Genomic DNA, 14799 nt, shown 5'->3' on the forward strand with positions numbered 1-14799 from the left:
CAACTCCTTCTATGAAGCTAGTATCACCCTAATCCCAAAACCAGGCAGAGACGCCACAAGAAAAGAAAACTATCGGCCTATTTCCCTAATGAACATAGATGCAAAGATCCTCAACAAAATTCTTGCAAACCGAATCCAACAACACATCAAAAGCATTATCCACCTTGACCAAGTGGGATTTATCCCAGGAACACAAGGGTGGTTCAACATACGAAAATCTGTCAATGTAATACACCACATAAACAAGCTTAAACATAAAAATCACATGATCATTTCAATAGATGCAGAAAAGGCCTTTGACAAGATACAACATCACTTCATGATCAAAACATTGGAGAGAATCGGCATGGCCGGTTCACATCTTAATATAATAAAGGCAATATACAAAGCTCCAAAGGCCCAAATAATTCTTAATGGAGAGAGACTGGAGGAATTCCCATTAAGATCAGGAACAAGACAGGGATGTCCTCTCTCACCTCTGCTTTTCAATATAGTTCTGGAAGTCCTAGCCCAAGCAATAAGGCAGGAGAAGGAAATAAAAGGGATACAATTTGGAAAGGAAGAAGTTAAGTTAGCTCTATTCGCTGATGACATGATTGTATATGTAAGAGACCCGAGAGACTCCATCCCAAAACTCCTGAAGGTGATTAACTCCTATAGCAAAGTAGCAGGATACAAAATCAATGCACAAAAATCGGAAGCATTTCTGTATTCAAATGACAAAGACACAGAAAAAGAAATAAAGGACATAGTCCCATTTTCAATAGCAAAAAATAAAATAAAATACCTTGGAATAACGTTAACCAAGGAAGTAAAAGATCTATACAACGAAAATATAAAAACTCTCAAAAAAGAAATTGAGGAGGACTTGAAACGATGGAAAGACCTCCCATGCTCCTGGATAGGCAGAATTAACATTGTGAAGATGACAATCCTACCAAAGGCAATATATAGATTTAACGCAATTCCAATTAAAATCCCTACAATGTTCTTCACAGACATAGAAAAAATGATCTCAAATTTCATATGGAAAGGCAGAAGGCCTCGCATATCCAAACATATCCTCAGCAAAAGAAATACCTCTGATGGCATCACCATACCCGATATAAAGTTATACTACAAAGCCATAGTAATAAAAACAGCATGGTACTGGCATAAAAACAGGAGTATAGACCAATGGAATAGACTTGAGGACCCGGATTTTGGGCCAAGCAACTATAGCTACTTGATATTCGACAAAGGCCCAAACAATATAGACTGGGAAAAAGATCGCATCTTCAACAAATGGTGCTGGACAAACTGGATAACCACATGCAGGAAACTAAAACTTGATCCACACATTTCACCATGCACAACACTCAAATCCAAATGGATCAAAGACCTCAACATAAGACCAGAAACTCGAAAACTACTGGAAGAAAATTTAGGAAGTACTTTCCATGATATAGGAATGGAAAAAGACTTCCTGAATAAAACCCCAGTGGCTCAAGTTCTTAAACAGTCACTCAACCATTGGGATCATATGAAGCTGAAGAGTTTCTTTACAGATAAGCATATAATAAACAAAGCCAACAGAATACCCACAGAGTGGGAGAAAATATTTGCAGGTTATCCAACTGATAGAGGCCTTATCTTTAGAATTTACAAAGAACTCAAAAGTCTAAACAATAAGAAGACAAATACCCCACTCACAAAATGGGGCACAGAGATAAACAGGCAATTCACAGAGGAAGAGATACAAATGGCAAACACACACCTAAGAAAATGTTCATCATCCCTAATCATCAGAGAAATGCAAATTAAAACAACTATGAGATTCCACCTTACCCCAATAAGGATAGCCAACATCAAAAGATCAAATGAAAATAAATGCTGGCGAGGATGTGGAGAAGCAGGGACACTCATTCACTGTTGGTGGGAATGCAGGATGGTACAACCACTTTGGAAAGCAATATGGAGACTCCTGAAAAAGCTGACTATAGAAATACCAACAGACCCAGTTATACCATTACTGGGCATGTACCCTAAAACCTTCAAACCAAAAGCCAGAGAGATTTGCTCAACCATGTTTGTAGCAGCTCAATTGTAATAGCTAAAAGCTGGAATCAACCCAGATGTCCATCATTAGAAGAATGGATAACAAAGATGTGGTATATCTACACAATGGAATTCTATACAGCAGTAAGAAAAAACGACATAAAGAAATTTGAGGAAAAATGGTTGAACCTGGAACAGATCATTCTCAGCGAACTTACCCAATCACAGAAAAAAAATCGACACATAGTCTCACTCATCTGCAACACCTAACCTGAATTTGCCCAAGACGCCTTACATACCCAGCAAGTACCTCATGACCTAGACAATAAGATGGATGGGAGGGCGGGGAGGAAATCAAAGGGTGGAAAACAGTAATCCGGACCCAAACGGCAATGGTACCATAAAATTCTACTTCCTAAAAGACAGACCAAATGACTGAACCTTGTATTCAATAATGTAAGGGACATGATGAAAAGATGTTCTAATTCTGACTTTAACTCATTATTCAATCTGAGCAAAATATCTATGAGAAACACTTCAATCTTAGAAAGATGTGCTTATCTTAATGTAGGTTTGCGCAAGCATAATTTAAAAATCATGTAGACCATATACTCCTTATTGAAACAAATATTATGATTTACTGTTGAGGAGCCTAGGAAGTCATAAATTAAGAATAGTGTGTGAAAGATGGCTTAGCGGATAAGTACTTGCCTGTGAAGCCTAAGGACCCTGTTTCGAGATTTGACTCCCCAGGACCCATGTTAGCCAGATGCACAAGGGGGCGCACACATCTGGAGTTCATTTGCAGTGGCTGGAGGCCGTGGTTCACCCATTCTCTCTCTCTCTTTCTATCTGCCTCTTTCTCTCTCTGTCTGTCGCTCCCAAATAAATTAAAAGTAAATGAAAAAAAAAATAAAGAATAATAATATAATACCTTTTTTTCCTTAACATGTGGTCAGAATGCCTGAGTCATTAAGCAGAGGGTGTCACATCAATTCTTCATGTGCACAAATGACCCCACAACCTCAGGGTTGTTTCTGACAACCACAGTTGAATTTGGTGCTATTCACCTGGATTTGTGTTGTAGTCAGCTCCATGTTACTGGGATGAGCAGGCAAATCAGGCCCAGTTCAGGGGAGGAAATGATTTATTTCAAGCTTACTGATCCAGGTGGAAGTTCCGTCAGTGACCGAAGAAGGTGCTTCCTTCCATACATTCAAGCAGAGGGAAAAACAGCAACAAGCAAAACACCAGCACCAGCACACACACCAAAACACAGCAAGCAGCAGGGCTCCATGCAGAGCTCAGACTGCTCTGTATACCTTTGGGATGGAAATCAGATCCAACCCAAACACACTTTAGGGCTAGACCCCAGCATCCCACCCCAGTGACACCTTCTCCACTCAGATGGCCAGAGGTCTAAGTTTAAGCTTCATATATAAAAAAAAGAAAGAAAGAAAGAAGGAAAGAAAGAAAGAAAGAAAGAAAGAAAGAAAGAAAGAAAGAAAATCACCTATCTCTATGAGGGAACATACGTTCAAATTACAATATTGTGTGGTATACCTTCTGCTATGGTGTAAGTTTTATTTTTGGCCATTGTTTAACTATGGTCAGTGTTGACAAGAGTTAGAAATTAATGCCTTTATAACACTTGTCACTTCCATTTAGAGTTCATTGTTTCTCCCCAAATCTTAGCTCAGAAATGCTCCTAGTTGATAGCAATGAATACGTACTGTGTATTTATAGAAATCCAGTTAACTTTGGTATAATATTCACAGGTATGAAAGGGAGCAGCAGCAATGAACATGAATAAAGTGACTTAGTTTGGGTTGCTTGAGAAATTGCAATATCAGCAGTGACTCTAATGAGCGCTGAGGGAGAGAGAAGAATTGTAGAGTTTAAAAAAATTTTGAGGAAGAGGGGACGGAAAGAATGTGAGAGTCACATGATTTGCAGAGACATTTACCATACCAATAACTGGGGACTAACTCCACAATGCACGACCCATTTACATCAACAAGGAGGGTCTAATAGGAGGGGGTAGATCACAGATGAGCCTAAACAATGGTACCAAACTGCCTGTATTTGATGAAAAGAAAACTAATAAATCAAATATAAAAAAAAAATCTCTATAATAGGCAGTCAAATAAAAAAAAAATTTAAAAAACCGGTGAAGGATTGGTGGGGGCACGTGGTGCGTGAGTGCCAGAAGTCTGCTGTGGTTGTAGGACAGTGAGAGGTAGCAGCAGCCTTAAGGTGACTGGTTTTCTGGGTTCTGCTCCACAATGACCAGTGTATTTCCACTGAGGCCATGCATGAGCAGGTCTCCTTCCCTGATTTCGACTCCGTTTAGGAATGCTGAACAAAAATGAAGTCATGTTCTGGTAAAATATGTGAGGGGTCGGGATGTTCTTACATTTTGTATAGAGAATTTTAACACATAAACCTTCTGTAATTTGATCATATAGCCCTTTTAATTACCCTCATTAGTGCCCTCTTGTGCCCCACTCCCAGGGAACTCCTTTCCATGTGATCCCTCTTCTACTTAGATATCATTCTTTTTTTCCTCCTCCTCGATTATCTCTGTTGAAATGTTGATGGGCTCAATATTGTGCAGGTATTATGGTGTTAGTTAGTAAGTCCCTTCACTACAAGGTTATAAATGCACCAGTCCCTTCATGTCCAGGGGAGAGTGTCCCATATTCTAGACATCAGTTATATTTGTGCAGGAAAACTTAACTAGAATCTGCTGGTGCACTTCAAGATGCTTTAATAAAAATACACGTGGAGGGTTGTAGAGATGGGTTAACAGTTAAGGTGCTTGCCTGCAAAGCCTAAGGACCCATGTTTAAATCTCCAGGTCCCACAAAAATCAGATCATGCATTCAAGGTCACACATGTGCACAAGGGGGTGCAATTGTCTGCAGTTCTATTGCAGTGGCTGGAGGTCCTGGTGTGCCAAATATCTCTCCTAATTTCACTAATCTCTCTCTCTCACACTCTTTTTCTCTCATAATAGTGGTCAGTCTGTTTGACTTATCTCAAAAAAAGACAGTATACATGAAATACTCCCCTCATATGTGTACATGTGGAGGTGCCACTATATGCATTTACGTAGGATGGAGAAAGAATGTAAAATAAATAGAAATTTTTATCATACCTATAGGATGATATCTATTTCTATTGTGCAGTAAACATTATAGTAGTGACTGCCATAATACTTTATTATCTTTGGACATGAATATAATCTCTAAGTAATTCCAACAGATCTTATACATATTGCCCAGCAATAATATTTATGTTTTAAATATATAAATTATTACTTTTATAAAAAGATAAAGTTCAAGTGAATGTGTTGTCCATGATTCTTATTTGTAAAATATTTATCAAATAACCTGCATTGGTATGATGTCACTTTAGAATATGTAATATTTAATTAGATTATTTTGGAGATTCAAGAAATTTCTGAGATTTTCAGGCTGGCTTTGAACTTACAGCTATTCTTCTACCTCTGCCACTGATAGATTTAATATTGGGCACTCTCACACCTGTAAGTACCCTAATTTTTTTCAGAGGGGGGTTTCTAGGTAGGGTATTCCTCTAGCACAGACTGAACTCTAATTCACTCTGTAGCCTCATGGTGGCCTTGAAATCGCAGGGATTCTCCTATTTCGGCTCCCAAATGCTCGAATTAAAGGCATGTGATACCACACCCTGCTAAGAACCCTAGTCTTTTAGGAGGATTATCTGATCCTTGTACCTATTTTAAATACATATATATTTAGAATATATATATATATACCTATATGTGTGTGTGTGTGTGTGTGTATACACATATATACATGTATATATATATATATATATGTGTATATATATAATATATATATATATATTATATATATATATTATTATATATATATAATATATATAATATATATTATATATATATAATATATTATATATTATTATTATATATATTATATATATATTATATATATATATATATATATATATATATATATACACATACATACACATACACACACATATACATACATACATATATGATGGATTTCAAGAGGAAATACTTTGCTGTGCCCACAACAACACTAGGACTCACTTTTTTGGGAGGTCTGACCTTTGGTATCTATCCAGTGAAGGACAGTGTTTGGTAGATGAGAAAAAGAACATCCTTATAGGAAGGAGAAGGCAATAACACCATAACATAATCTGATTTATCCTGCAGATCTTTTAAGTTACCCCCATATGGGGATCTAGCAGACTATCAGGCCCAAAAGGCAACTCTATTTGTGCTCTACTTATAAGTCTTATGAGAATACAGACATTGAAGGGACTTCTTCCCTTAGATTAACAAAAGACTCACCCCACAGGGTTAAAATTATGGAGGCACAATGGCCCATGGCCCTATTTGAGCTAGCAGATGAAAAAAGAAATCTTAAAAGAGACAAATGGAACACTTCAAAAGTACACAAAATCATCAACAACAGACAAGATGACCAGTCATTTGACACCTATGACCAATTTTGTCAAGGGTTTTCTGTCATTTGTCTTGCATGTACCCATCATACATGACCTTGCCAGTGTTGGATTGAGCACTTCTCTCAAGCAATTTTATTTTGATGCTGGTAATGCTCTTAGAAGGTTTCAGGTGCAATTCCAAATGCTGAGAATACAAAGAGACCACACGCCACACTTAAATGAAATGGTTGACCACTGAGCCCATCTAACTTAACAGGAACTGTTTTACTATAGGCTCCTCTGGAGGAACTTGTTTTCTGTGGCTCAGCATCACACGCTATCAGCAGGAAGCACTAAGAGTGGTCACCTACTGAATTCCCTAACAACAGTTAGGGTGACTTCTTGAGAGAGAGAAGTGAGAGACTGTAGGAATTGGGAAGCTTTCTCTGCTAAGAATAGACAGGGAAGTGTTAACATTAGGTAAATAGTCACTTTATTTTACTGGAGGGAACAAAGATAGCAGAGAGGGCAGCTTATTTCTTAGTTCCTCGTGGGAGTGAATTCTCTGCACCCCATGCTCTTGTTGGTGGGCTTTCTGAGATATGCACACTTGAACATGCCCCTGAACCAGTAAGAACCTTTGTCTTTGTTTAAGCTGGTGAACCCTAAGATGTCTGGGCCATATATAATAAAATTCTTGCCTTCCGTTGCTACTTCATCTTATCTTACCACATCTCCTCAGTCTTTAGCCACAGTAAGCTTTTAGTTACTTCATTGTGCCTTATACATTCATGAACATGGAAATGTTTTATCCTTCCTGCACATTAACTAGCCAAATTTTGAGTGTCTGAATATGTGGTGAGGATGGCCAGAATTTATTAAGCAAATTAAATTGGGTAATTACAAGATGAACTATATACTTGACATGCTGGGTAAGGAACTTAGGCCATTCATTCATAAAAATTGATTTGAGTAAACACCATAGAAAGAGGAGCATCATCATGCAAGCAGCTAAAGTTAATGATAAATTAACCCACATGTCATCAGAGAGGCTGTCGAGGGCTTCAGTCCTGTGAAAAGCTCCCTTGTCTTGTCTCACGGTTCATGTTTTCAAAGTATTCTGCTGCTGACCCTCATCTTTCTGGAAATTCACAGTACCATGTGAAAGATATAGGCAGGGATGCAGACAGTGGAAGGGGTAGTGGAAATGTCATCTCGTGTCCTCAGATGCTTGAGGAGTCCTGCTTTGCTGCTCTCAGCATGTCCATGTCCCCGTGGGTCATAAAGGCCAGCAGAGCAATGTTGTCTACAGAGATGGGAAATGGAGCCGAGGGTGCATGGCTGTAATTGCACTGCTTAAAAGAAAGTACAGAAATAGGAAAAAGATCACCAGGAACGTTTAAAGTTGGCTAGGTTTGGGGAAATGATGACACAGATATGAAATGCACAGCACACCTGCCTTACAAATCTAGCGCTGTGGTGTAATTAGCATACTGTACTTCCTCTCTTCAGAGCCAAGGCCCTCTGTTCTGACTGACCAGAACTCATCCTATCTCACATGCATTGTCCACAGGTATTCCACAGTAGAGAGTAGTCACATTCCAGCTCTTTGCAGACTATATATTTATATAACTTAAATTCTTTATTTTGCATAATTTTGTGTGTGTTTAGGGGTGTCTACATGCCACAGTGACATCCTCAAGGTGTCTATGCTCCAACTTCTTTGAGACAAGCTGTTGCTAAAACAACCATAAGCTCTGAATTTTCCTGTCTCCACCTCCTATTATTGAATAAATGTTGGAGGTACAATTGCATCAGTCACTTTGCCTCCAGCTTTTCATGGGTTGTTGAGAATTCAACCAAGGTCGATTATGTTTGGCAAGCAAGCATTTTAACCACTTAACAATCTGCCAAAGCTCTGTATTCTGTATTTGAAAACAGCTCCAAGTTTTATTGAAAATGTGGAGGGCTAGTTAGCTAGAAAGGTTATATGAGAGGAAAGAAATGGGGGGAGGGGGGCTTAAGGGGATGGTATTGTATACATATAACTAAAAGAGCCATTAAAGGTGGTACAAAGGTTTAAGTGAGTTCAGGAGAAAAAAACTGAATACAGAAAAGGTGGGGGTGGCTAATCAGAACCTAAGAGGCTATGAGAAAATCATATGGAAATCTACTTCTTTGGACAATGGTGCACCCAAAAGTCATAGATTATTACTAGATAAAATTTAGAGCCAGTGATGGCATACTTTTCAGTGAGTTTTTGGGCAGGAAGTACTCTGATGCACCCAGAATATTATAGGCCATATCCAAGGATCAGAAATAGATGGTAAGACCCTAATCTTGAAGACTCCACTTCCTTGGGCTGCATGGTCACCAAGAATCTGGCTATGTTCATATATCATGGTCATCAAACTACCCAGTAAATACTTCTATTACTATTCATACCCATATATTTGTGCTATTCCCAATTTGGTGATAGAAACTTCTCTTTTCACATTGCAATGGCCTCTGAGATGACTCAAAAATCTCTACAGTGTTGAGAACAATTGTCAGAGAAGTGCTCAGGACCTAATCATCTCGATTATAACTTCCAAAGCTCAAGGTCCATTGCAGAATTGGAGACAGGAAGAATGTGTGAGCCAATGGAAAGACATGACTCCTTACAATGCAGTCTTCCAGACTCGAAATGGCTTGGATATCCATGACTTCACAGTCCCTGGCATTACCTACACAAGACTAGTAAAACAGAAGGAGAAGAAGATGACATCAAAATAAAAGAGAGACTGGTGGAGGGGTAAAGGATAGCATGGAATGTGGAGTTGTGCAAAGGACTTGGAGCAGGGAATTAACATGGTTTATTCTCTATAATTACTGAAGTTGTCAATAGAAAATAAATTAGGGTGCTAGAGAGATGGCTTAACAGGTAAGCACATGCCTGTCAAGTCTAAGGGGTGCAGATCAAGGCTCAATTCCCCAGGACCCACCAAAGTCATATGCACAAAGTGGCTCTTGCATGTGGAGTTCGTTTGTCATCGCTGGGGGAGGCTCTGGTGTGCCCATTCTCTCTCTCTCTGTCTTTCTGACTGTCCTTTTCAAAAAAAATATATATAAATAAACAAAAATTATTGAAAAAGCAAAAAAAAAATTTAAAAATTAAGAAATTGCTAGGCATTGTAGCACAGGCCGTAGTCCCAACACTAGGAGAGCAGAGGTAGGAGAATCATCATGCGTTCAAGGCCACCCTGGAGTACATAGTGATTTCTGTGTCTGCGTGGGCTAGAGCAAAACTGTACCTAAAGAAGAAAGAAGGAAAAGAAGGAAGGAAGGAAGGAAAGAAGAAAGGAAGGAAAGAATAAAGCAAGAACATGAAAACGTGATTTTTGAATACCACTTGGCCTTTTTATCTTTTATTTTCAAATTACAAATTGTTAATATTTGTTGCACACAATTATGAATTCAAAATAGGGCTGCATAAATGGCTTAGATGTGACGTTGCTTGACTATGAAGCCTATGAATGTATGTTTGAGTCTCCAAGTGGCAAGTAGCCAAATATGACGTGACCCAAGCTTGCAGTGACACACAAGGGGTGGGGGGATGTGTCCACAGTTCATTCACAGTGGCAGAAATTCCCTGGTGGAACCATTCTCTCTCTGCCTCTTTCTCTCTCTGTGTCTGTCAGGAATAAAATAAAGAGTTCAAAGTATCTTTATGGAACTGTATTAGACTCAATGTTGACTGTGACTTTAGTGACTAGAGTTATTATCATTATTATTATTATTATTACTACTACTATTATTATTATTTACTTTTTGGCTGGGGTGTGCGAGTGTTTGTGTTTGTTAACACTCGTGCATATAGCAAGTGTTTAGCGGTAAAAGCACGTTCCCTAAAGTTGGTCCTCATCTTACACTTTGTTTGAGGCTGGGTTCCTTTGTTGCGCCCCTCTGCACACATTGTGAACTTTGAGGATTCCTCTGTCGGACTCATGCCTTGTCAGTGTAGGAGCAGTGCGGGAACTTACCCACTATTGAGCTGGCTTTTATGTACAGTGGTAGATATAAACACAGGTCCTCAGACTCCTGAGCCCTGTTTGGGGATTTTATTTTTGCTTCATTTTGTTAAAGAAATTCCATGTAAGGATAAAAATTGTCTTAAAGCTGCTTAAGGGCAAATGTGAAGTCAGACTTTGTCATTATTTTATACTGTACATAATTCCTGTAGCCATGAGAGTTCACTTCCAGAGTTCACACCCTGGACATAACCCAAAATTTCAAGGTAATATGTGCAGATCTGGGACTTGAAATCAAAGGGAAGAGATTGGAGGCAGTAGGACACAGAGCCTTGGAATTTGTTCCAAGAGTTGAACAACTAAACCTTGAAGAGTGGGTATATTTAGTTGGTGGTAGAACCTTTGGAATTTGGTGTAAGGCTCAAAGTCCTAGGACACAGCATTGTGTTCTAGGCTGTTTGTAGTTGTGCTGGATGTCATAGGGCTGGCAATGCCTTTGCTCTGGGATCATCTACATGGTCTACATGGCAATCTTGTGAGACTTAAAGCTGCTGCTGCCATCCATGTAAGAACTGCCACTGAGACCCCACCCAGAGGAATGTCAATCAAGAGGGCCCCAGGTGTTCAGTCTCCTGTGCCTTCTGAGAAGGGCGTGTTTCCTTAGGGAGGCTTGGCACTGAGGAAATGGTTGTATAGTCTCCCTTTCTCCCTGTAACAAAGCATAATGAAAACAAGAAGGTGGTGTGGAACTGATAGACATAAGGACAACATACATGCCAAACCCGCATGCTCACACACACACAGCACATACATACATACCACAAACAGACACAGACACACACACACAAATGCACACAGTGGGCACCTAGACACAAAGAACCCAAACATACACACCACATACATACACCCAAAAACGCATACACAGCATGTACACATGTACGTATAAACATGCACACACACACACTTCACAGACGCACAGACATGCTACACACACACAACACATATATGCATGTACATATGTATATATACATGTACATAAAGTCACACCAGCAGATCAATGCTTTGGACATTGCTGTGGGATACTGAGACAAATTATATGAACATTAAACCAAATATTGCTTTAAATAATGAAAATCCTGAATGTCTAGCAATTTATTTTTATTTAGTTGATTATATGTGTGTGTGTGTGTGAGAGAGAGAGAGACAGAGAGAGAGAGGGAGAGAGGGAGAGATTGAGAGAGAGATTCTGAAACCACATGGATCTCTGGGAGTTTTTTATGGTTGTTCTGAAAACGGGAAGTGTATTTTTACTGTCACGACACTGGAAAGGAAACATTCATGGGATTGGGTTTTGTTTTTGAAGTTGGAATGTCTTCATTTTAAGGGCCAGCTGAAGCCTAAACAGGGAGATGCTCTTTTTTTAATAACTGGTTAACTTTGAGCTAATTATCCTGAGGTGGAGCTTGAACATCTTCTGCTTTCTCTTTATTCTCTTCATTTGCTTTCTTTTTCCTTCTCCAAAGCCAAATTAATAAACAGCATAACAAAATCCAAAGTGGAATCAATAAAAGTAGTAGGAGGTAACGCCATCTTTTCCTTCGAACTATTTTTCTTGGAGGAGCTGGGCCACTGTCAACACTTCCTCCATCACCAGCTGTCAAGCAGTTTGGTGGTTTCCATCCTACATCACAATGGCAGTGATCTTTATTGTTGCAGACTCCTCTCCTATTGCAGGTTTTAGAATGGCAATCTCGTTGCAAAGCTTTCACAGGAACACACTTCCTGCGCAAACACATTTTTTTCACACCACAGCCATTGCCATCTTCCACTTCACCAACATCAGGTGTTTTCAGCCCCCAGTGGTAGTCAATACCCCAGCAAGTGATGTCATTGACTTGACGCAAATGCACAGTGGTATGACCTTTCATATCAGGAATCTCTGTCACATTCACACACTGAATTCGGCCACAAAGGACATGTGGGGGATGACATCTTAAGAAATTGCGAGCTGTTATACCACAGTTGCCAAAACGGTCACCTCGGAGGTTCACATTGTAGCAGCTCTGTTCTGCACTTCTGGATTGTTTGCCAAAAATTTGGTGACACTGTTCCTGACGATTATGACACTTCTTCTCATAGCAGTAGTTATTGTCCTTGCAAGGGCTTCCTCCCTGCATATACACATCATGAGGACATTCCTGGGAAGTTCCATTGCACCACTCAGGAAGATCACACTCATTTGCCACGTCTCTACACAGTGTGCCTGGTGGCATGAATCGGCAGTCTTTGCAACAACCCCCCACAGCACAATCAGATCCATTTTTTAGAGTGCAATCTGCCATGCAACAGGGATCTTTCATACAAGATTCTTTGGATCCACAGTCACATACTTCTCCATCTTCAACCACACCATTCCCACAGACCTCATGTTTCCTGGTGATAGCTTTCACTGGTCTTGGAATATTGCGTATACAGGCACGTGTCATAAAAGTGTTATATGCCTCATTATAACTACAGTTGCTCCAAACTCTGGAATTAGTTACAAATGAAGTCATGATACAGTGCTTCTGGCCACAAGTACATGTCTTGTTATCATGATACATACCCAAATTATGACCCACCTCATGTGCAAGAACATGTGAAAGAACTCCTAAGTTCTCATTTGCAAAGGAATTGATTCCACAATTATATTTGTTACCACATATTGTTTTCACATATCCTAAACCCACAACGAATCCATAGTGATGCCTTACAATAAATTGCATACTATCATGAGGAAGGCGGTGAGCAATATTTGCCTTCCAATAGCAAAATATTCTCATGATATCACTCATATTTCCCTTTATATGAATTGGATTTCTTTCAGTCCAAATCTCAAGCCCACTAATAAACACATCTGTTTCCAGAGACGTATAATATTCATTTATGATAACGAACATCATAAGAACTTCTACCTCAATTTTCGTGGCATTACGTTTGCGATGTACAAAGTGATTATTATCTACAACAATTCCAACTTCAACAAAGTGTTCATGCGTCCACCAGCCCTGATAGCTACTTTGCATCAGTATAGGGTTGTCACTGTCTTGAAACTTCATTTGTCGCACTATTTCTTCTTCTGTTAGTCCACATCTCATGTGGGACTGCTGGGTGTCGTTGCTGTCCAAGTTATAAATCAGATGTTCAAATGTGGAAGAAAGGTTCTTGGGTTTGATTTCATAACTGGTGTTATTTATCTGTATTGTTCCTTGAAAGCCCCCCAGGCAGGTGCTGACAGCAACCATGGACTCTGGGTCCCCTTCCACATACCCATAGTAGTAGCAGTCCTTTGGGATGAAAGGCTGGTCTTCTTGAAGGGCACCCTGCTTAGTGTAGGTAAACACAGAAAACTGACTGGATATCAGCACCCGCTTGGCCTTCAGGTGGACAATGTGTCTCTGGCCCCCAAATCTCATACTATAGGACAACCAGGTTGGAGACCTTATGTCTCCACTAGTGGCAGAGACCCTCAATGGTATCACCACTTCTGGATGTGTATGGGGCTGAGCATGCCCACTCAGGGGATATGCAGAAAGGGCGAGGCAAACCCCCAGCCATAGCTGCACCCTTGAAATTCTCACATGCAGCAGGGCCTTATCCACACAGACCATGTTCTGCAGAGTAAGCCAAAGAAAGGCAGGAGTCCTTGCTGCCTGTGTCTTCCCTCTGGTCTGGTAGCACGCAGCGCTGACACTCAGTGATCTGTCTTCTGGCTGAATCCATCCATCACAGCAGCAGGACTGAAGAAATAGGAAAAACGGTACAGGTCACACAGGTATGGGCATAGCATGATCAGGTAGGGATAACATAGTAAAAGCCATGTGGCGCCTTGTTTCAGGTGATCCCCATAAACTGAGTGGTTCTGGACCATAGGTGCTACCGCCCATGCAAATTGGAAATCGAAGCCTCCTGGAGGCGGTGCATTGTTGGGAGCAGGCTTAATGGTGTTATACCCAGTTTCCCCATGCTACTGTTTGGCGCACTCTCGTGCTGCTATCTTCACCTTATGTTGCCCGGGGGTGATTTCCACCTTCTACTCATGCCAGCTTTTTCCCTGCCATCAGGGAAACCTATTTGAGCCAGTAAGCCAAAATATACCTCCTTTTTCCCAGAAGGTGCTCTGGGTTGGGCCATTTCTACCAGCAATGAGAACTTAACTGCAACAATAAAGAGGTACTGAGAGTATGGTTGCTGCTAGACACCTGACTGTGTGGCTTTGGACCTTTGGAGCTGA

General features: G+C 40.1%; 1 protein-coding gene across 1 annotated transcript; it reads right to left on the reverse strand.

Moving 5' to 3' along the window:
• Positions 1-11968: 11968 nt before the first annotated feature.
• Positions 11969-14176, reverse strand: LOC101597334 (disintegrin and metalloproteinase domain-containing protein 25-like). The gene has a single exon (XM_004666396.2). It carries the CDS (start codon positions 14174-14176, stop codon positions 11969-11971), a length of 2208 nt encoding a protein of 735 aa, XP_004666453.2.
• Positions 14177-14799: the final 623 nt, after the last annotated feature.

This window comes from Jaculus jaculus, chromosome 1 (genome assembly GCF_020740685.1).
Source record: "Jaculus jaculus isolate mJacJac1 chromosome 1, mJacJac1.mat.Y.cur, whole genome shotgun sequence".
In the NCBI taxonomy this organism is placed as follows: domain Eukaryota; kingdom Metazoa; phylum Chordata; class Mammalia; order Rodentia; family Dipodidae; genus Jaculus; species Jaculus jaculus.

Excerpts from the sequence above, each read along its gene's own strand:
- LOC101597334 (XM_004666396.2), bottom strand. The coding sequence starts at position 14,176 with ATGGTCTGTGTGGATAAGGCCCTGCTGCATGTGAGAATTTCAAGGGTG.